Source organism: Leptidea sinapis, chromosome 16 (genome assembly GCF_905404315.1).
Source record: "Leptidea sinapis chromosome 16, ilLepSina1.1, whole genome shotgun sequence".
Taxonomy (NCBI): Eukaryota; Metazoa; Arthropoda; class Insecta; order Lepidoptera; family Pieridae; genus Leptidea; species Leptidea sinapis.
This window is the reverse complement of record NC_066280.1, coordinates 9,622,645-9,647,126: the sequence shown is the minus strand read 5'-3', so window position 1 is coordinate 9,647,126 and position 24,482 is coordinate 9,622,645. Positions and strand designations below refer to the sequence as shown.

Here is a 24,482-nt window from a genome sequence, read left to right as displayed (position 1 = left end):
CAACGTTTATGAATTTCGAACCCAAAGATTTTAACTATTGGCATTCGAGGATCAACGAACGTGTCGCAAACGGTTCGAAACGTGTCGCAAAAATCGTATACGAGTGATTTATAGACAGCTTAGCCAATGTTGATGAGGGCGCCTCGCTGATTTCATATCATATTCATTAATTAATAATTATATTAGGTATATGCTATTTTTAAAGTAGTATCCCCCACTTCGGGAGTTAAATAAATAAATATTTGTAACCAATATTTATGAACAATGCGGGAGTCGAACTCGACCTCTAGGGCTCCGTCCGAGTGCTCTTCTAACTAAGCTAACCGTTCGAGTGACTTTTTTTAATGAAAATAAGAGACAAGACGAGCAGGACGTTGAGTTGATAGTAATTGATACGCCCTGCCCATTACAATGCAATGCCGCTTAGGATTCTTGAAAAACCCCAAAATTTCTCAGCGGCACTATAATTGCGCTCGTCACCTTGAGACATAATTGTAAGTCTCATTTGCACAGTAATTTCACTAGCTACGGCGCCCTTCAGACCTAAACACAGTAATGCTTAGACATTACTGCTTCACGGCAGATATAGACGCCGTTGTGGTACCCATAATCTAGCCGGTATCCTGTGCAAAGGAGCCTCCCACTGGTAATTATGGTTCGTGTGTATGTCTTGTTCAACTCTCAGGTTGTGGATCCATCTACAAGATCTACTTTACAGTTGATAACCAAGCCCAATAACTGCATATTGAACCCGAGAGATCGCGGGTTCGAGTCCCGCGTCGTTCATAAATTGGTAACAAAATTAACTTAATAAAATATATATTATTATCTTATTATTTCATCACAGAATCATCGGTTAGCAAGTTTAACTCGAACTCGACCGCTTGTTCTTAAAATAATACTAGAACCCCGATAACCAAGGCCAACCAATATAGCTCAAACCGGTCCAGCTGCACTATTGATTAAGCCCAGGAGGAATCAGCAGCAGCACGCTTGCGTGAGCCGAGCGCTGCGGCACAGTCGTACTGGTGGTGTGGTGACGACAACATCGGTGAAGTATTACGAGCGCACTTACCGACCGGAACTTGAAGAACAGCGACATGGGCGGCGATTCTACGCCCAAACACCTCGATGCAGCATCCCGCACAAACTGATCACGGTGTGATTTACGATCGCACGGTTGTCAACTAAAGTTTCACACCAATTCTAAGCTGAATGTGTTAGAGGAGAAAATCAGTGTTAATCCCACTCAGAACACCAGTCTAATATTAATATATAAAGCCAGAACTCTGTAAAGTGCTAGCTTAGTGTTTCTCGAGGCGGAGGTATCTACTATCTAGTATGGGATACAGGCACGCATGCGCGGCGTATATCGACCGCGCGCGACGGCGGCGGCACCCGTGCCGCCATGAGCGGGAGCTGGTAGAGTATATGGAGTCGTCGCTGTGGGCCATGTCGGCGAGCGCTTGGTTCTCAGTGTCATGGATACCAACGGTAATGGCGGTTCTGGTGTTATGCGGCGGGCGCGAACTGGAGCCCGAGGCGTGTGCGCCGCGCTTCGACGTGCAGCGTGACAAGATCATCCGAACGGAGGAATCGCGCGAAATGGGCGCGCGTTACCTGGCCGAGTTAGACGTGGGCGCACGCCGCGAATGCTTGCATCTGTGCTGCGAGACCGACGCCTGTGACGTGTTCGTCTATGAGGAGAAGGTACCGCTCGGGTCACCCCGTCTAACAACTGTGATCTACGTCATTATATGTATTCATTCAGGCGATTCAGTTTAACACTGAAGCGTGAAATAGCGGCTGAACAAGTAAGCGTTCTACAGTACCCATACCACTTAGGCAGTACTTGTTCTGTACAGTAATATTGCTGTCAGCCGGTTTTGTACTGTGTATTGTTTTTGCATTTATCTTGTGTGTACATTACTGTGTTCCATTCCACGCTGGTAAATGGTTATTTTATTTCTTAATTTTGTATTAAACAACCACGTTTGATAGATATATTATATTATATAGTATTACGTTATTCAAAAGAATTATTGTTACAAAACGTTTGTGTGGTAATGGTTACTATAACATAAATGAAAAGGGGTGCACCTAGGGGTAGATATATGTATTGGTTTTATGGTAAAAGTAATTATTTACTTAAGATACTAAATTAATCAATGACACTTGCTAAATAACTATAATTATTGGTTCTACTTGTGAGTACGCGGATTTCTACTATTAATTGGTTAAAATGGTTACTCGGATCAGTCCTGTAATGGTTATAGACAAATGGTTAATGGTAACTAGGGCCGGCCTGATCAATGGTGACCCGCGTACTGCCTTACTAAAGGCAACACATAGTTATAAGTAATTAATATTATCTACTAAGCAATATTTGTAATATAATGCTGTTCGATGGATTTACTTCGAACAATAAATGACTTTCTTAATGATACCACAGATTGGGAATGGAGCATCCTATTTTGAATAAAAATATTTGAATTTGAATTTAAGCATGGTAAGAGACACTTCATGACTTTGGTTTTGATTAAAAGCAAGAACAGAAGATGTATAACATTAACCCCGGCTTATGTCAAAATGGTATCAATGTTAAATCCGATGGAATCTGCTTGGCATCACTTTTGATTCCAAATTATAATGGGGCTCCTGTATTGGAAGATTGACTAATAGACGCAGTGTAAAGATGGGAAAATTAACAGTTACGGCTCGTTTCGTGATTCAGTATTTTCCATATTATTATATCGCAAAGTTAGGAGTTAATGTATGAAACTGCCGTTTTGGCAAGTTAAAAATGTCGTTTTATACGGTATACTATTGAGGATCTTCAAAATAAAACACAAATTGTTTCTCTGAAAATACAAAGAAACGACATTTAAAGTTCACTGATATCGCTTCCTCAATTGTATCCTTAAATTTTTATAACAATAAAAGGCACAAAATAACCTAAGTGTCTTCCGCCATTTTATCATAGTTCACACGTCACTTTGATGCACCATCTTCCACAGACAGCATAGATAAGCGAAGCTCAGAAAATTCAAATAAATGAAATGTCATTCATTTCTTTACATTTATTTATACTAGCCGTTACCGCCTGCTTCGCTAGGCGAATTTTAAAAGGAATAAAAAAATAATGTTGCCATAAACCATCTAGGATAAATTTCGCATCGGATGGTGGTGGTTTCATGTCGATACGATCAGTGGTTTAGGCTTGAAAGAGCCTCAACCATAGACCATTTTCATTATATTATATACTCATACTAGTGGATCCAACAGACGTTGTCCTGTACACACGTCTTAAATTTGAAAAATCGGTCCAGCCGTTAGAAGGAGGTCACTAACATACACATGAGCAGGAGTATTATATTATATAGACGGAATTGAGAATCTAAACCAATCTCAAATTCACTGAAACAAACAAAAAAATCATCAAAATCGGTCCAGCCGTTTAGGAGGTAGTTCAATTGTGAATCTAAACCATTCTCGAATCCACCTGAAGACACACACCAATCTCAAATTCACTGGAACACACAAAAATATCATCAAAATCGGTCCAGCCGTTTAGGAGGTAGTTCAATTGTGAATCTAAACCATCTTCGAATCCCCTTGAACTCACACAAAAAATTTCATCAAAATCGGTCCAGCCGAGTATGAGTTCAGTGACATACACACGCACACGAAATATATAATCGAAGTGTTTAAACTCGTTTTCTTTACATTTCTGCTACGAACTCTAAGGGACCTTGATACAAAATACCTCCACAAGGTTGTTGTAATACGTGTGTGCTTAGTTGGTAACACGGCTTTATTTAATATAAATTTAATGTAATATATTAATGCGTCTGTTAATTATTCCTAAAGTTAATTATTGTTAAGTTGTACTTCAATCGCGCGTAAATATTACACGCACACACTTTTTTTATGGCTAAGCCTCGCTTTAGAGCATTTTTACAGCGTTCGACATGGAGACAGCCATTACGATATTCGGTTGCGATTATCATCTATAATCTATACAATGGATTCTATTAATCCACTTTGATAATAGGCCAGTCACCGCATAAACCATTGGTTTCAGTTTCGGGTCAACATGATAAAGCAAGCTTCAATGCAGGCCCACTCTGTAGATCAATTATCATAGATTATCAATATTTGAAGATTTCATGAAAATGGATCAAAATTTGTACCCAAATAACCATACCCATGCTAACATCCAACTATACCACTTCTTTCTACGCCGATTAATAAATGCTTGTCTCAGATCATGCCCTATATGGCAGTGTTATAAATGTTTACTTAATATATTTGAATGTACTGAATATTGGAATGAAAATGAATATACATACTTTATATGCACATAAGAAACATATGAATACAAAAAGAGACCAAAAAGGGTATAACAAAAGGCCAGATTTAATCAGATTCGTCCATACTACTATTTTCACTGTCGTCACTACTATTGTCACCCACATTAATTATTTATTTATTTCATACACTATTCGATATCTAGTTTTTTTCTTCTTTTAATAATATTGACACACACAAATTATCTTGCCCCAAACTAGGCTTAGCCTGTTCTGTGGGCACAAGACAATTATATATTTAACACAATATAATTACTTAAACAAACATAAATACATATAACATCCATGACTCGAACAAACATCAATATTCATCATATAAATGATTGCACCTACCGGGATTCGAACCCGGGACCTCTATCTTAGTAGTCAGGGTCACTAACCATTCGGCTATTTGGGTCGTCATTAATTATAAGTTCGTTTTCTAAAATATTATCTATTTTCACAGCTCTTTCATAATCTTCCCTTATTAATTTAACAGTTCTATTCACAACCTTTTCACAGTCTCCTTTAGTCACATGTTCACAAGCTTCTTCTAATATTTTCAGCATTTTTGCTGTGGTAAATGGAGGTTCTGTATTGCGTCTTGCAGCATATCACTTAATTTGAGCCCACATCAACTCAATTGTATTATATTCACAATGGTATGGCGGTAACCGTATAACTCTGTGCCCATGTTTTAACGCTATTTCGTCAATGACGTATCGAATCTTGGCTGGTTTGTTTTCTTTTAAAAGACGTACTAATTCCGCATTTAACATAATATATATGTTTGCATCTACGCCATTTTTTTGAAGCCATGCGACGATGGCAGCTTTCTTTTGGGATTGGGCATGTGGCGTGTCAATTTGCATCGAGTGGTATGGGGCGTTGTCCATAATTACTGGAACGAAGTTCCGTTATGGTAGATGACTTAAATATCTGGATACCATAATAAAGATTCGGCTGAGTTTTGTTAATTTGCTCCTAAGAATTGAAGAGTTCCGTTACTTTGTCATGTAATCCGTAATCAGAACCTAACCAAACTCTCACCAAACTATCTTTGAAGCTTATCCTTTCTAATAAAAAAAGAATCATCGAAATCGGTTGGCGCGATATTGAGTTATTCGTAAATTTATCATCCACTTTGCTATACGTATGTATAGCAAATTTAAAACTTTTATGGTTTTCTCATGGATGCCATTGTCAGATCTGGACCAAATTACAATGACCCCACTCCCGTGTGGGCACCAGCTTTCAAATAAGAAAAGAATTATCCAATTCGGTTTACGCACTCGAAAGTTTTGAGGTAACAAACTTAAAAAAAAACACACACACAAACGAATTGAGAACCTCCAAAAATAATAACAATAATGAATCCTAACAGTGTTTCTGCACAAGTTCCGGATATTGCTGATGGAGTTAGGTAAGTAGTGATTTTATACAGACAATAATAAATGCTTATGTATTTTTAGCAAAAGTACGCAATATAACCTCTCTTTACTATTGTGATAACCAAGTCATACTTATATATATAAGGGTTATAATCTCTCTATTATTGTGTGTTTAGCAAGTGTACGCGTCATAACATTAATTAATTTAAAAGCAAATTATATTTTAATATTACAATATCAATGCGTGTGTATTTAGCAAGCCGTGCGTGTTCTAATCTATAAGCTGTTGTGTTTACGAAGTCCAGAAATGTATACACACTCTGTTGTGATTATAAAATCCCGCGCATCTATGACGTGTTCGAAAGAATAGACAGACAGAGTAAAATAAAATCTATAACACTAATTAATCGAAAGGAACTTCGTTCCATCCGGGTGTCCCTTGACACCTCTCAAGTTTTAATAGATGGTTCAGGGAGGCTACACAACATTGAGGTAAACCATTCAACTATCTCCATTCATTTCTTCATGATAGTCTCCATTGGTTTTTGACGCAAAAGCCATGAGAGGTCCTTCGACAAACCCGTTGATGGTTCCGGCGTGACAAATTATTAGTAACGATCCTTTTCCAACAGGAACTTTGGACGTAGATGCGGCAGTGTCATCAGTCCAAGAACGGTTTACAGTATGGTTAGCATTAAGCCATGTTTCATCCAAAAACAACATTTTGCCAATTTTAATTTTTTTAATGAAAATACGGGACGAGACGAGCAGGACGTTCAGCTGATGGTAATTGATACGCCCTGCCCATTACAATGCAGTGCCGCTCAGGATTCTTGAAAGGCCCAAAAATTCTGAGCGCCACTACAATTGCGCTCGTCACATTGAAACATAAGATGTTAAGTCTCGTTTGCACAGTGATTTCACTAGCTACGGCGCCGTTCAGACCGAAACACAGTAATGTTTACTTATTACTGCTTCACGGTAGAAATAGGTGCCGTTGTGGTACCCATAATCTAGTCGGCACCCTGTGCAAAGGAGCCTCCCACTTGCCGTAAAACTATATCTTTCCATCAATATTTTGCGTTTGTTACATTGTTTGTATCGAAATCCAACGGTTTTCAAAATCTTCGTTAAAGAACTTTCCCCACCTGAGTCTGGAATATGTTTTTCTCACGGTCAATAATTATAAGTATCCTTTCCACGTTTCAGCAAATCATCCGCTTTGGTCGATCTCCCTAGAATAAAAGAAAAAACGTATTATAAATACCTAATCAAAGTGCTTCAATGAAGGAAATCGACCTAGATGCAACAAGTTAACATGCTTTTTGCTTTTCAGAGTCCAGGCAGTTGCTACCTATTCAAATGCGGTCCACCAGAAGACTTTCGCTGCAAGTTTACGACGCACGGAAACTTCAGTAGCGGCGTGCTTGTGCTCAGCCGTCGACTGGCTGAACTACAGGACCAGGAGCGACTCGAGCACCCTCTGCCCAAGCAGCTCGCTCACCTGGCTGGGTAATTACTGTCTGTCTGTCTGCACCATCAGATGTCTGCACCAAGGGTGTGCTGGTGCTGAGCCACCGACTGGCTGAACTACAAGACCAGGAGCAACTCGAGCACCCGCTGTCCAAGCAGCTCGTTCACTTGGCTAGGTAATATCCGACTATCTGTCGCACCATTAGATGTCTGCACCAAGGCCGTGCTTGTGCTCAGCCGTCGACTGGCTGAACTACAGGACCAGGAGCGACTCGAGCACCCGCTACCCAAGCAGCTCGCTCACTTGGCGGGGTAATATCTATCTGTCTGTCCGCACTATCAGATATCTGTAGCAAGGACGTGCTGGTGTTCAGCCGTCAATAGCTGAACTACAGCTACAACTACCACCCGCTGTCCAAGCAGCTCGTTCACCTAGCTGGGTAATATCCGACTATCTGTCGCACCATTAGATGTCTGCACTAAGGCCGTTCTTGTGCTCAGCCGTCGACTGGCTGAACTACAGGACCAGGAGCGACTCGTGCACCCGCTGTCCAAGCAGCTCGCTCACATGGCTGAGTAATATCCGACTATCTGTCGCACCATTAGATGTCTGCACCAATGCCGTGCTTAGGCTCAGCCGTCGACTGGCTGAACTACAAGACCAGGAGCGACTCGAGCACCCGCTCTCCAAGCAGCTCGTTCACCTAGCTGGGTAATATCCGACTATCTGTTGCACCATTAGATGTCTGCACCAAGGCCGTGCTTGTGCTCAGCCACTGACTGGCTGAACTACAGGACCAGGAGCGACTCGAGCACCCGCTGTCCCAGCAGCTCGCTCACCTGGCTGGGTAATATCCGACTATCTGTCGCACCATTAGATGTCTTTTTTTTTTTTTATGGAATAGGAGGACAAACGAGCGTACGGGTCACCTGGTGTTAAGTGATCACCGCCGCCCACACTCTCCTGCAACACCAGAGGAATCACAAGAGCGTTGCCGGCCTTTAAGGAAGGTGTACGCGCTTTTCTTGAAGGTACCCATGTCGTATCGTCCCGGAAACACCGCACACGGAAGCTCATTCCACAGCTTCATGGTACGAGGAAGAAAGCTCCTTGAAAACCGCACTGTGGAGGACCGCCACACATCCAGATGGTGGGGACGCACGACACGCCACAAGTTAGGATAACTTGTGGCGTGTCGTGCGAAGGTGGAATTCGGCGGCAGGAATCAGGTTGAACAGCTCTTCGGAACACTCCCCGAGATAGATGCGGTAGAAAACACACAATGAAGCGACGTCTCTACGCAACGCCAAATGATCCAGCCGTTCACAGAGTACTGGGTTCCCGACAATTCGAGCTGCTCTGCGTTGCACGCGGTCAAATGGATCGAGCTGATACTGGGTTGCGCCAGACCAGAGATGACAGCAATACTCCATGTGAGGCCGGACCTGCGCTTTGTAGAGCGCTAGAATGTGGGCCGGCTTGAAGTATTGCCGTGCTCTATTTATGACGCCCAGTTTCTTTGAAGCCAGTTTGGCTTTGCCCTCCAGATGGCCACGGAATTGGCAATTGCTCGAGATTTCGAGACCCAGTATTCCGATACTAGGTGAGGCTTTAAGGGAAGTGTTCTCGAAGAGCGGTGATACGGCAAATGGGGTTTTTTTAGTGGTAAACGCGCAAACTTGAGTCTTCTGGGGGTTAAATTGGACAAGGTTCAACTTACCCCATTCCGCGACCTTCTCGAGAGAGGACTCGATAGAAGACACAAGTTTCTCCCGGCACTGGTCGACGTTTTCCCGAGAGAGACCTGCATGGCCCGTGTATACGGCATCACCAGTGCTGTCGTCTGCATAGCAATGCATGTTGGCGGTGTCCAACATATCATTGATATGCAGAAGAAACAGCGTGGGAGATAGCACACAGCCTTGGGGAACTCCAGCGTTCACGGGCTTGGGATTCGAGCAATAACCGTCGATAACGACCTGTATGCTGCGCCCAGTGAGGAAGCTGGAGGTCCACTTGCATAAGCTCTCGGGAAGCCCAAATGATGGAAGTTTTGCGAGGAGCGCCTTGTGCCATACACGATCAAAGGCCTTCGCTATATCCAGACCAACTGCCAGGCCTTCCCCCTTGCTTTCAATAGCCGCCGCCCATCTATGTGTTAGGTATACCAGAAGATCGCCAGTCGACCGACCATTGCGAAAGCCGTACTGCCGGTCGTTGATCAACTGGTGACCCTCAAGGTATACCAAGAGCTGGCGGTTAATTATGCTCTCCATGATTTTGGAGAGTAGGGAGGTAATCGCAATAGGCCTGTAGTTTGCCGGATCCGAACTGTCTCCTTTTTTTGGGATCGGATGGACAAGGGCTGACTTCCATGAATCAGGGACTACGCCTTTTGAATAAGAGTGCCGGAATAAACGCGTTAGCACCGGCGTCAACTCAGGGGCACACGTTCTAAGCACGATTGGAGAAATGCCATCCGGCCCGCTCGACTTCCTGACGTCCAACGAAAACAGAGCTCGCCTAACAGTTTTCTGTCGGATCTGTACTTCAGGCATGGAGCTCTGACACCGCGGGATGGTCGGCGGTGTTTTTCCGTTGTCGTCAAGAGTCGAGTTGGAGGCAAAAAGAGTGCACAGGAGATCGGCTTTCTCTTTTGCCGTATGGGCCAGGGTGTCATTCCTCATGTGCAACGGCGGCATGGACGGCTGGTTGAAGTTACCAAGAGCAGCTTTCGACAACGACCAGAACTTGCGTGTTCCGGTCGGGTAACTGGAAAGCTGCTCGCCAATTTTGACGACGTGCTTTGATTTCGCATGGGCGATTTGCCGCTTAAAAAATCTGGAGGCACGGTTATATTTCCTCTTCAGAACTTTGCAGTTCGGATCCTTTGAGCCCAGCGCCGCAACTCAAGTTCGATACGCCTGTTTTTTGCAGTCAGATGCTGCTTTAACTGACGCATCGAACCAGGGCTGTGATCTGCCACCGATCGGTACTACAGAGCTTGGTATAAAAATATCCATGCCCTGCAGTATCACATCGGCTACTGCAACGGCGCAGGCACTAGGATCATCCGAAGGGAAACAAACCCTGCCCCAAGGGTAGGATGCAAAAAAGGAACGCATCCTATCCCAATCTGCTGACTTGTAGTGTCAAACGCGGCGGGTCGCTGGTGGTCTGCGACGTTGGCGTCGGATAGGCACTACACTCCTGACCAGGCAATGGTCGGACGTTCCGAGAGGGGCGTCGACAGAGACCTGGTAACCATCGGGATGTGTAGTCAGCAGAAGATCTAATAAGGACGGCATGTGGCTATCCACATCCGGAAGCCGCGTCGGCGACTCAACCAATTGGGACAGACCATACGCCAATGCAAAATTATGCACAGATCGCCCTGCGTAGTCTGTGGTACGTGATCCAAGCCATTCGGCATTGTGCCCGTTGAAATCACCCAAGACTACGATTTCAGCGGAGGGGATCTGAGCAAGCAAGCTGAGGTGATCCGTTTCTGCGTTACCACTATGGGACCTGTAGACACACGCATAGATGCGGACGCGGTCCTCTAAATCTACGCGGAGCCAGAGAGTAGACAGGCCCCTACCCTCAAAATTGCCGAGACGGTGACAGCAGATATCCTCCCTAACGTACACACATACCCCGGCATGAGGCATGAAATTATGCTCAATTTTGTACCCGGGGTACGTTAAATATGACGTATCGCTAGGTCGAGATATCTGCGTCTCCGTAAGGAAACACAAGGCCGGCTGCGACGTCTCAAGGCGGTGGTGGACGACGTTTAAGTTGGAGTGAATTCCCCGGATGTTACAAAAGTCCACAGCGGAGCGGGGTGCCGTGGTGTTGCTGCCTTGTTTGTCCTGTGACATACACGGTACTGTGCCCTCCCCAGAATACGAAGGGCAGCCCGAGCGCGAATGCTCGGGGAGGGATTCTCTGGCTCTACAAGAGCCGGTACCCTCCTGGGGTAATTTCTCTTTAAATACCGCTCTCATATTTTGTGGGGGGGGGGGGGAATGGCCTCCGGTCCTCGACACTAACCTATGCGAAACATAGCGGCACTAGGCCGCTACTTCACGCCGGTATTCTGTGCGAGTGTGGTAAGTAACCCGGACGAGTCTGGCCCGATTGTGCTGACGTCATGAGACAGCAGCGTGACTCTCCCACTTTCAAAAAGCCCGTAGTCGCCTCTTACGACACCCTTAGACCTGGGACTACCCTATTCTTTTTACGCCCCGGGGCAGCACAGGGCAAAAAGCCGTCTGTCGTGTCTGCACCAAGGCCGTGCTTAGGCTCAGCCGTCGACTGGCTGAACTACAGTACCAGGAGCGACTCGCGAACTGTATTATTAATTTAAGTTAAAACTTTGTCTTCTGGGTTATTTCGCTTGGTGAGCTTTATATCCTTCGCCAAGCAACTATAGTATGCTGACAACTTGTATATGCCGCGCCACTGGTCGGTCAGTGTGACTGTGTGTTCGTCTCTGTTGCAGAAGCCGGAGAAGCTCGACTACAGCAGCACCCTCGACCCCGCCCCCGCCGCGTCGCACTCCCGCTCCGTCATCTTCAGCCGCGCCTACGGCTCCGCAAAAACCTGCACTACTCAAGCGTATGTTGTAATTTTTAGAAATCTCATAATATCTGGATTTATGAATTCTCGTGGGTTTACTACTTATATATATGTTGTAAGTCTGTCATTTTGTGCCGACAACTTGAAGCCATTAATTATTTTATTTTATTTGGGAATCATTTATGATAATCAACTCAATATATTAATCAAACCAAATCTTATAACTATATTTACAATACTACGACTACATAAAATTAAAACTATCATTACGTGGAAGCGTACCAAGAATACTGGCAGCATTACCGCGTTGGATAGCAAGGCTGATCCGTTGACCGAAATAGCTGCCAGCGCTTGGGTTTATGATAATCGTAGATAAAATAAGGCCAAGTTAAACAATTCTAGTACGGCTTTCAACAAAAGAGAACACGACGTAAATTTTCCACTTCAATACTTACCAAAAATGTGATAATTCAATCTCAGTAGGTAGGTCCTACCTATACTTTGTAAAAGTTATCGTAATACGCGAAAAGATAATATTTATATATATAATACATTATATTTATGCACTTTAGACTAATTTGTCTGCATGTTTTATGTTTTGCTTTAAATGGTAAAAAAGTCAAGCTGTTTACAAGTATCCCTGGTTCGAATCCTAGTAGGTGCAAACATTTATATGATGAATATAGGTGTTTGTTTCCGAGTCATGGATGTTTATAAGTATTTATGTATGTTTCAGTAAGTATATTGCATTATATATATCGTTGTCTTGTACCCATAGTACTGGCTATGCCTAGTTTGGGGCAAGATAATTTTGTGCCAGTGTGTCTATATTATATTATCATAATATATAAAACTTCCCTTTCTTGGCGTGCGTCCGTGCAGAATGGGATGTCGCTATGTCAACTTAATGGCTGACAGGCTTGCCCTGCATGTTTCAGTATGACAACTCTCTCTGTTATCCGTACTTAAACATTTTATTGAGATAAAACCTTTAGTTGAGATTTTTTTATGGTATAGGAGGACAAACGAGCGTACGGGTCACCTGGTGTTAAGTGATCACCGCCGCCCACATTCTCTTGCATCACCAGAGGAATCACAAGAGCGTTGCCGGCCTTTAAGGAAGGTGTAAGCGCTTTTTTTGAAGGTACCCATGTCGTATCGTCCCGGAAACACCGCACAAGGAAGCTCATTCCACAGCTTCGTAGTACGAGGAAGAAAGCTCCTTGAAAACCGCACTGTGGAGGACCGCCACACATCCAGATGGTGAATGCATCGGAGAAGTACTAGTTATAGTGTCTGCTGAATAAGGTGTGTCTTAAATTATTAAACAGAAAAGTTAGCTTTGATTGGGCATGGTCTTACCCGTTTCCTGTAAAGTTGTTACTTTGCAGCGAGCGACAACAAGTGCAGTCGTTACCAGTTCGCATGCCGTCACGGAGGCGAGTGTATCGCCGTGTACAACGCGTGCGACGGCGTGCCGCAGTGTGTCGACGGCAGCGATGAGGCGCCCGAGCTGAACTGTCCCACCACGCTGCCCCCGCTCACACCACTGCCCCGCAACCCGCATCAGGTGCCTACCAGTGCGAGACTCCTTTGCACAGGATGCCGGCTAGGTTATGGGTACCACAACGGCGCCTATTTCTGCCGTGAAGCTACTGCTTATTACTACATTACTATGTGTAAACATTACTGTGTTTCGGTCTGAAGGGCGCCGTAGCTAGTGAAATTACTGGGCAAATGATACTTAACATCGTATGTGTCAAGGTGACGAGCGCAATTGTTGTGCCGCTCAGAATTATTGGGTTTTACTACTACACTACACTACATTGTAATGGGCAGGGCGTATCAATTTCCATCAGCTGAACGTCATGCTCGTCTCGTCCCTTTTATCAAAAAAAAACTCCTCATCACATACCCAGCTAAAGCAGACGAGACGTAATATTTACCAGTGGCTCCTTTGCACAGGATGCCTGCTAGATTATCGATACCACAACGGCGCCTATTTCTGCCGTTTGCCGGCGCCGTAGCTAGTGAAATTACTGGGCAAATGAGACTTGACAACTTTAATTTATCCGCTAATATAACTAAAACTAAACATAGGTATACAATTTTCTAATTATAAAACAATACATAAATCTCTAAATATAACACACAGTGACCAAACTATTAAAGAAACAAATACAATAAAATTTTTAGGCCTTATATTAGATAGCTTTTATAGCCTTATATAAGATATTAGGTAACTGGAAAGCTCAATGTGATACAGTGGCAGGCAAAATAAATAAGTTCGTTTTCGCTTTAAGAAGGCTCAGACAAACTGTATCCTTTAATGCTGCACTTACTGCATACCACGGTTATATTGCGTCTGTTTTACGGTACGGGTAAATACTATGGGGAAACTTCACTAATATTTCAAATGTTTTTCTGGCACACAAAAAAATGTATGAGCTTTAAGCAATGTCAGTCCTCTAGAATCGTGTAGACCATTATTCAAAAAGTACCGCTTACTGGTCTATATATTTTAGAAATTTGTATGTTCATTAAAAAACATGGTGAACTTTTTAAACCAGCAAATGACTATTCCATATTAGGATTAAGAGATCCAACTCGCCTTCTGATGCCATACTGTAGAACAGCGCTTCATCAAAATAACGCAAATGTTATGTGTGTTAGGGTCTTTAACCACCTTCCAAAGAATATTAGAGAGATGCCTAAAACATTAATGCATAAAAAATTAAAATTATGGCTAATAGATAAATGCTTTTATAGTTTAAAAGAATTCTTTAGCCAAAAATAATAGTATTTAAATGTTATCTTTTGAGAGGTACCTACAATTTAATGTTTATTTTATATTATACTAGCTGACCCGACAGACGTTGTTCTGTATATAATAAATAAAATAATGTTTTTTTATGAATTTGTCAATAATATATCATAACATCAAGAATTGCTTTGTAAAAATGCACCCTGTTGTTGTAATGAAATTGTTTCACAGCATAACTATCAACGCGTTGGGTCAATAAATTTGACAAGACAATTTGACAATTTTGAAGGAAATACAAATTTGTTGTGTTTATTTAATTCCGAACATTTTCCTATTTATTCACCTTTTAAACCTTCCCTGTACTTCCACAAATAATTCAAGACCAAAATTAGCCAAATTGGTCCAGCCGTTCTCGAGTTTTAGTGAGACTAACGAACAGCAATTCATTTTTATATATATAGATTATTGAATTATAGCTTTCTAATGTGTATTAATGACGTATATAAATATAAAAATTCCAATATTGACAATCAAATATTTGTATGCCGATATAAATTGGCGAATTGTGCTGTACACCTATCAATTGTTAACAACTATGCTACCACGATTCATTCAAATAAATCATTTCATTTCAACATCTTACGTCTCAAGGTTAAGGTCAAGCTCACAATTTTTGGGTTTTTCATGAATGCTGAGCGGCACTGCATTGTAATGGGCAGGCCGTATCAATTACCATCAACTCAACGTACCTTATTTTTATTGAAAAGAAAATATTTATAAGCAGCACTTGTGATATGTATGCCGCAGATGGTAGCGGACGTGGTGCAGAGCGGCGCACGAGGACTGAGCGCAGTGGAGGCGGATGCGGTCGCGGAGGCGGAAGCTGAGGCGGGCGAAATATGGCCGCACCGCCTCACTCAGGCGCAGACATATCACACATACAACAATGGTGATGAACTGATTATACTGTTATATTGATTTTTGTAACCAAATCACTCGGAAAAAACTTAATCGTAACGCGTTAATGTGCACAGTTTCGCGCCATTTCTCTCTTACCATTTGTGTTCTTTTCGGTTGATTTGCTGTCCTCAGCCCGGTCATGATCACTTTAGATTCGCTATATCTCGCCTTCTCTCTCACATGTCATCGAGGCACACGCTTGCACGTTGCCGTAAATATATATTGAAGAAGTATACCTACTCGGACATCCAGCACTGACGTTTATATCGCTAGATCCGAATGTTTGAAAAAGTATACCAAAGCTTACAGTTTTTAAACATATTTCTATACCATATTATATAAAATTCTCATGTCGCGGTGTTTGTAGTTAAACTACTTCGAAACGACTTGACCGATTCTCATGAAATTTTGAGTGTATATTGGGTAGGTCTGAGAATCGGACAACATCTATTTTTCATCCCCCTAAATGTAAAGGGTGGTCCACGCCAATTTTTTTTTTAATTTGATTATGACTCAGCATTAAAAAATACATACAACTTCAAATTTTCACCCATCTACGATTAACAGTTACTTTTGTATCGCGATTTTAATATGGGCAATACAACGTTTGCTGCGTCAACTAGTATACCATAAATTTTTTGATAATCTGCAGATATGTAAGCTGTTCTAGCGTGGGATTATTAAAATAGGTAGAGATATAGACGCAATATGTACTGTATAATAAGACGATGTAAATACTACGTAATAAGAGGCGTGACTGCCTACGTAAAAATTGAAATTTAGTCAAGTATGAAACGTACAGTGATTTGACATAGTTTAAAATAGTAGTATTTACAGTATGGCGATGGGCAACGAGGTATAATCCGGCTATGTTTAGAAGCGAATAGTTGTTTAAAACGTAGTGGATTTCGGCTATCTCCGTTTTTACAAATTTATAGCCGTCATCTGTCAATCTATCAATGACTGCACGTTTCGTACAATTGAGTGAATCGCTTTTTTTCTTAGAGAGTTTCGCTAGGCTGCTTATTTAACATACGGATTATCAGCGGTGGATTTACACTAGGTGCAGTTGGGGCAAGTGCCCAAGGCGGCAAAATTTTGAATGTGAAAAAAAATTTTTTTAGTCTTATCAAGATTGCTCAGTAATTAATTAATTCTGTTAATTAACAATTTTTGGTTTAATTGATAATTCAAGAAATTCAATTGAAAAATAAAATATGTAAACTATAAGTTTAAGTAAAATTCCAGTATTGGGGCGGATTTTTTTCCGATGCCCAGGGGTGGCATTATGTTTAAATCCGGCCCTGCGGATTATGCAGTTACCTAAACAGCGAGTTTCTTGCACCTTTTCTTCTCAGGTCTGACTGGGAAATTGATTATGACGTTCAACAAATGATTTTAAATTCCTATTTTGATAAAACATTAACTAATGAGGTGTGGTGTGTGTTGTGGCGGACAGAAGCGGAGAACGCGCCACACATATTCAGTCATCAAGGCGGGCTAGTGCAGACACCGCACCGCGTGTGGCAGCCGCCCGCACCCGGTACGTACACCACTTTACTACAACCAATGTCCCTTAGTTGTTTGTAACTGTATAATATAGTTGTATTAATTTAAAACAAAAATAATAGTGAAATTATTATAATAATAAACGCAGCATCGATTGTCCCGCTCTGTTACTTAAATTTAAATTTCCTGCCAGAATACCACGACATCTATGGGATTTGTGTGAGCCAAGTTTCTGTAAAACCAATCTAGGCTATAATGACTATACAAAGAAAAGTACAAATATTAACATTAATATTGATAGTCTTAACAACTTTAAATTAAGGCTCATAAAGTGTGACATATCAACAGCCTCACAATATAATACTTAGGTTGTCTCACTATATTTATTATTCTAATAAAACAAATCTTATAACTATATTTACAATACTACGACTACATAAAATTAAAACTATCATTACGTGGAAGCGTACCAAGAATACTGGCAGCATTACCGCGTTGGATAGCAAGGCTGATCCGTTGACCGAAATAGCTGCCAGCGCTTGGGTTTCCAGTAGCCTTACTGAGGTGCGAAGATAGTATTTTGAACATTCTCCGTGCCTCTGGGCCCCACTTGTTGTCTTAAATAATAAATTGGTCGGAATATTGCATTCACAGAACTGTAATTAATATAAATAACTCGTAATTTAGTACAAGGAGATTTCTCCTTACTGATAATTTTTGTAACACAAAGCATGCTGTGATTATATTTAATTGTAGGATAGTTTAGATTTTATTAGGCAATGTAATTATTAACACTGTGACTACTGTTTCTTATGTTGTTGATCAAATAAATAAATAAATAAATAATCTCATAGTAACTCTCATAGTTGCAAAAGGCAAGGTATGTAAACTGTAATCTGTAGCAAATATAACGGAGTCGAGAGTAATAGTGCTACGGTCTCCTACTTTGAAATACGCAGGTCTTGACTATTTTGTTGATGAGGAGAATTAACGACACGAGCAAGATGTTCACATGCTTGCGGTGCCAAGTTAAAGTTTGGCATTATAAAATGTCGTACATTTAGAAATCGCAACCATTGCATTTTTCGCCTCGGCAGACCCAAACTAGATTCATCTTCTCGCCCGAGTGAGCGATAATAAATGAAGACCATGAGTATGTTAAATCTATCTATCTATCTATCTATAAAAAAGGTGTTCTACGAATTCTGGTCAATGAATTAGTGTCGTCTTATAGTTATAAGAAGAACGTGAAGTTATGAGGAATCCTAGTTTGACTTAATTAATTGAAATGAGAATCAAAACATAATGGTACATGGACACTACCTTATACCTACCTACTCATAGCTACAATGCACTGTGATACTAAGTAAGATTGAACTGTTAAGACACAATTTTTTTAAAGTGGTTATATAACAAGTTTAAGAAAGTAGAAATCATTCAGCTTAATAAATGTGAGTGCTTGTACTATTCGTAATACTACATGGTTACCACTTATTTCCACCAGCGCCAGGTCTGGATCTGGAGGGTGCCGCGGGTGCAGGCGTGGAGGGACAATGGTCGCGCGGGGGGGAGTGGGTTGACACAGTTCAGCACCGCGCCTGGCCACCACACCGTCTACCGCCACCGCAGCCGCAACCCCCCCATCCGGTAATTTGGGCGACTTATTACTTTAACAATTAACTCAATCAAAAGGTTTGGAACGAACAACCACAAATTTTGAATAAACTTGATAATTCCTATATATCAATGGATCCAAACAGCCATCCCTCCACAACGATGTTGAATTTTTTAGTATTATACGAGTAATACGTAATAATAATAGATGAAGATGTTCTTCTTACAGATTTTGTTTCCTTGTTTAAAACTAGCTTATATATAATCCTGAATAAAGTGACTGATTCAAGCCGCTCAAGACTAAAACAGGTTTTACTACAGAGGTGAAAAATTTCCCACCTGCAAGGCAAAACTAAAGTACAGGGCACCTAGTTAGCCGGACAGCCGGCCAGTAGGGCAGAAAGGTCCTCGAATAGCGACCACGTACCGGAAGACGCAGTGTTGGTAGGTCCCCCACAAGATGGACCGACGATCTGGTTAAGATCGTCGGTCCATCTTGTCGTGCGTTGGATGAGGGCAGCGCAAGACCGATCGTCGTGGAAATCTTTGGGGCAGGCCTTTGTCCAGCAGTGGACGTCTTCCGGCTGATGATGATACGTAATAAGTAGTCGACTATCCACCTAGGGATAATAGGACTGCCTTATGTCTGTGCCATAAGGCAGTCCTATTATCCTGGATACTGGATATAGACTGAAGCGAAGAACCCTGGAACTCGCTGTGCTTAAATGTCGTTCCCATTTCAGCTGTTGTGCATAGTTGAAAATATGAATGATGGTTTTTTCTTCTTATTCTTTTACTTCACACTGTCTCTAATCTCATCACCTTCAGCATACTTTGCTCCATCATCTTTTCCAGATGGTAATTATATGCATGGCTTTGGCCATGAAATTAAACTTATAAAGCACTTTTCATTAACCACATCAATTTTGTATTAAACCAGATATACTTTCTCTGATCTTTTCTACCTACCTTTCACTAATATTCTAGTTTAGAGTCGAGTCTTGTGATCTCTACACCCGATATAATCCCCGCGTTGAGACTTCCAGATGACTTAAGCAAACCAAATCGTACGTCTGTACCTGATCCTCCTTTTACTACAAGATTAAAACATATATTTGACTCAGTAAACGGCCTGGGTTTCCTTATCATCGAGATTGATGCTTGTAGGAGGCGCCGGCGTATCTCGGGGAGAACGCCAGAACGATGCCCGAGCTTCCGATCGTTTACTCCGGCGCGCAGGGCCTCCGTGACGCGCCCAAGAAAGGCTTCGAGCTGATCAGCGAGCCGGCTCGACCGGCCGCGCCGAGAGTGCCACCACCGCAGCCACCGCAAGCCCCACCCGCACCTCGCACCCTGACTACGCTGGTTGAAAGTACTACCAAGAAAAAGATAATCACACAAACCGTAAGTAACAGAATATCTATCCATAACAAATATACCTAGATTCATTATTTGGTTAGTTTAATTCATTGCTATGCAGACGAAAGCAGGTTACGACAAACCGGTGCCCCTACGGTTGTTCCAAAATCTCTCAGGATGGCTTTGATCGGAACAAACTACTATTAAAAAAATTTTAGGAATTGTACCGGCAAAAGTCTTCCTTTGTCGTATAGCCTCGATTCGAGATAAATCCTCTCACTGCCATAGCGTGGATCGGGCATACTCGGTGCCGATATTGAGCGCCGTGCAGTTCTGTGACTACTTGAAAGAGAAGGGCAAATTGACCTCAAATCAGCCCAGTGTAGTCAGTAAGGAAAGACCTTCTTGACTTCAAGCCACCGCCGCAATGCTCCAAATTCGGCCTCAAATAGCGTACCTACTGTTCTCACTGGTACTTGTACTTGTGGGTGTACGATCCCCAATAGAAGCTTCTTCCAAACGAAGAGTAACTCGAATATCTGATAGAGTTATATAGGAATCAATTACTCAAGGAATCCTTCTGCTCTTCTACAGTATACTACATACATCTACATACGCCTACCTTATCTATTAAACAGCTTGCCTGAGGACATCCGACTAGAAACCAGTAAAAGAAAATTTAAAACTAAACTTAAGAAATATTTACTGTCAACACTGCCTTAAAATTAAAATTCGATTTTTTATTATATTTCTATCAATATTTGTTAATTACACTTGTATAAAATCAATGTTCTAATAAGCATTAATGTATTGCAAGAGACTTGATCCTGCAGACAAACTGTCCAAACAGTTTTACGGGACTATGTTAGCTTTTAAGATTCTTTCTGTAAATGATTAATAGTATAAATCAATAATAATAATCATAGAGGAGTGCTTAGAGGAGTTGTTCAGGTTAATAGGGGCCACATAATTTCACCACCGGAAATTAAGTCAAAATGAGGAATTTCACCCGCGTCATGTTGATAACACCTTTACCCCCTCTAATGTTAAAAAAACTGAACTTTATACAAGGGCATTAAAGATTTATTTTGCAGGAGTTGCTTATTCAATAGCTTCACAGCAGGTTAACAGTGATGTGCAGCAGAACAGAGGTTGCATCACGGTGCGAACTATTACACGGGTCTCCGTTAGTTAGATTGATACTTTTATGAGACATTGAAAAAATAATGCAAATTAGCACTTGTTGATACTTATTAGGACCGACCTGTGTAGAGGCTTGAAATTAACGGAGGACTGAGGCGAACTACATCGCGCATATGCAGGTCAAGGTCAAGATTAGTGGAGTTAGCCCATACCTATAGGTCGGGTATGACAGAACGAAGAGTATCATTATGTTGAGGTGTTAGAACTTAGGACGTGCAGGATCACTCACGGTGAGTGTGGTTGTTTCATAGACTTATATCGCGCAGGAGGCGCGGGCCAACGAGCAACAGGTCAGCGATGGAGACGCAGAGAACGCGAGGCTTCCGGAGCACGGGAAGCACGTGGGGAATCAAGCGTACGCTGCAAATGCTGTGATGGCCGACGATCACGACGGACTGAGTGAGCCCCCGCCCGCTGCACTGATGCTGCTGGTGCTGGGTGAGTGGCCGCACCGTGCCCCTGACTACCTTCATCATCATCAGCTGGAAAGCGTCCACTGCTGGACAAAGGCTCCTAAAGATCTCCACGACGATCGGTTCTGCGCTGCCCTCATCCGACGTATTCCGGCGATCTTGACCAAATCGTCGGCCCATCTTATGGAGGACATACCAACTCTGCGTCTTCCGGTACGTGGTCGCTCTTCGAGGACTTTTCTGTCCCTCGGCCATCTGTCCGTCGAACTATGTGCCCTGTACTTTCTTTTTGCCTTGCAGGTGGGGAATTCTTCACCACCATTCACGTAGTTGAGAAACTACGTTTTCGCCGCTATTGTCAGCCATTACCACACCAGACATATCGTATGAAGCTCCACGTGCATTTATGCTTCTACTAGCATCATACATATACTCCGTACTCTGCCCGTTGTCTATACATCCCGGAGTAGCATAGCCTATCCCAATATATGTCTTCCAATAGGTACCTATCTACGTAAACCGATACTTATAAGGTATATCGAAGATTTCCGGTTAATTATTAATGAATATAAAAATAGGTTATAATTATTATGGTTATAAAAATTTTTGTTTTTTAATCCTTACAAAATGATATACTTAGCTCCTTAATTTTTTAAGTTTATTGGTGCAATTTAACATAATTTAAAGTAGAATTCTACCACCAATTTCTATTTGTGCTCACGACTCGTGCCGTAACTATACGACCTACTGCTACTACTTGGATATTCTATTTCTATTTATTTGTTGACTTGTGTTACGCATAGTTTAATAATATTATATTCCGCCTGGTATTCTCTTCCCACGATGTCCTAAGACTGCATCACAATATAATATTACGTCGTACTCACAGCTCGCCATTTCATCGCTATTGTCGTGTCCCTCACATCTATAATAAGTCTCACTGAGCAGTGACAACTGAGAGGCTGTACCAAGTTTGACAGAACATTTTTTGTGCCTATTTGAATCGCCAATCGCGAGCGTCCAGAGAACTTATTTTGACGTATAATACATATGGCTGCGAAGGAACGTACAATACTGTGAAGTATTTTTGCATTTTGAATTTGTTTCGGTCAATTCCGTGTTATTTATTCATAAGAATGAACGTAATAAAGTACACAATTTTTTTTATTCCACCATCTATAGATGTTTGCTGAGGTTATCATCAATAGTTTTAGTACCGCAGTCTCGCTACCGCTACATGACCAACAGCGCCAAAATGGCGAATATCAAACACGCACAAAATCACTTTGACAGCCGTCAGTTCCACTGGACTTTACTATATACCTTAAATATCTCTACTATATACCACTGTATATAGAGGTCAGTGGCAAGTAGATAGCGTTATTTCTCTTGAATATAGTTATCAGAAATATCAGAACTGTCATCGCACCTGATGAGGTATTTTTAGGCCATTCACGTGACCCGGCTGTCACGGGAAGAGAATAGGTATCAGGCCATAGACCAAGTCTAGTAACTAGACATCGGTTTGGCGTGGCCAACATAGGTACACAATATAACACAAGTGTTCTTTCACTATCACTTTTACATCGTAAAACACAACATCGCACCATATTTCCTTCGATTCTACTTAAAATTGTCACAAATGTTGAATAAATAGTGGATATTTCACACGTCAAGTTAAGTAAACAAAATATCTGTGCAGCGCTGTCAAGTTTGTTTAGCACACCGGGTGTGCTGACCTTGAAAAAACCGGCACGCATGGCGAAACAAAACATCTAATCACTCTATCTCATTTCTTTACATAAGCCTCGCATAAGTTTTTCTTTCTCGTGTGAGTGAGACGGAAGCTATGAATTAGTCTAGTTACTATACTTGGTCTATGTATCAGGCGGAGTATATTATTATACCCCCAGGTACACTCGTGTCGACGGTGTTAGGTGTACTGCTCGGGGCCCGAGTCCGCGCGGTGCGGCGACGCAGACCTCGTCCGCGGCACGCTCTCGACGCAGACTACCTTGTCAACGGGATGTACCTGTGAGGAGCACTCCCAAAGCCACTCCAAGGAGGAACTTACTCCAAATAATCTCTTCGTAAATCATACAGCTATCCTAAGTGTACTCTTCAAATTGTAAAACACATATTTTACTCCAAACGTGTAGGTAACGTTGTATACCGTATTACGTATACCGGAATATGTTAGTGGTTACATCTCTTCATTAATGATAGTGTTTAAATTAATTGTTAACGGTTACTACATTCCGACAGAAAAATAAAATATAAATCCTAAAGTTTGAATGTTTTTCATTTATAATTTCTTAGCTGATGCAAGACTATAGAGACTCCACCAGTCTGTGGAGCACTTATTCAATGCTCAGATAGTACTAAGCATCAAACACAATATCCAAATAATTTTACATACCTACCCACCTTTTGCTATTGCAAATTGTTGGCTGTTTAAGAAATTCGGAAGGAATCGGATAGTTGAAAACAACTTTTCATAATTAAGCACAAATTAATGGCAAAAAAAATGCTTATTTTTGTAGCAGGTATTTTCTTTTTATTGCCTTGCAGGTGGGATGAGTAGGTATTCTTCACCTCGATAGTGAAACCTGATTTACTCTTGAATCTCTCGCTTTATTCAGGATTCTATATAAGCTAGTTCTAGACACAGAAAAAATCTATATGTAGATCATGTTCGCGATATATAGGCCACAAAAGTGGTAGGAGCCGACGCGGGTGAAGAAGACGCCTGCCGACGATCACTACGTGAGTACCAGCAGGGCAGAGAGTACAAGTGTTCTGTGGGGCAGTCGGATTTACACACTTCCGAGTTATTAAATAATTCTATTCTAATAATACTTT

General features: G+C 41.8%; 1 protein-coding gene across 2 annotated transcripts; it reads left to right on the top strand.

The window, feature by feature from the left end:
- The first annotated feature begins 1,003 nt into the window (after positions 1-1,003).
- LOC126968688 (uncharacterized) lies at positions 1,004-23,911 on the top strand. Of its 2 annotated transcripts, XM_050813740.1 has the most exons (10): positions 1,004-1,710; positions 7,077-7,252; positions 11,722-11,837; positions 13,190-13,368; positions 15,370-15,511; positions 16,982-17,065; positions 18,536-18,678; positions 19,813-20,049; positions 21,474-21,645; positions 23,534-23,911. In XM_050813740.1, the coding sequence occupies exons 1-10, from the start codon at positions 1,342-1,344 to the stop codon at positions 23,656-23,658; spliced, it is 1,743 nt and encodes a 580-aa protein (XP_050669697.1). In that variant the 5' UTR covers positions 1,004-1,341; the 3' UTR covers positions 23,659-23,911. The 2 variants fall into 2 exon arrangements, with proteins under 2 accessions (XP_050669697.1, XP_050669698.1); XM_050813741.1 differs by lacking the exons at positions 1,004-1,710; positions 7,077-7,252 and adding an exon at positions 8,042-8,061.
- Positions 23,912-24,482: the final 571 nt, after the last annotated feature.

Excerpts from the sequence above, each read along its gene's own strand:
- LOC126968688 (XM_050813740.1), top strand. The coding sequence starts at position 1,342 with ATGGGATACAGGCACGCATGCGCGGCGTATATCGACCGCGCGCGACGG. Across the intron at positions 11,838-13,189 it reads AAAACCTGCACTACTCAAGC|CGAGCGACAACAAGTGCAGT; the intron begins GTATGTTGTAAT and ends GTTACTTTGCAG. Across the intron at positions 20,050-21,473 it reads AAAAGATAATCACACAAACC|GAGGCGCGGGCCAACGAGCA; the intron begins GTAAGTAACAGA and ends TATATCGCGCAG.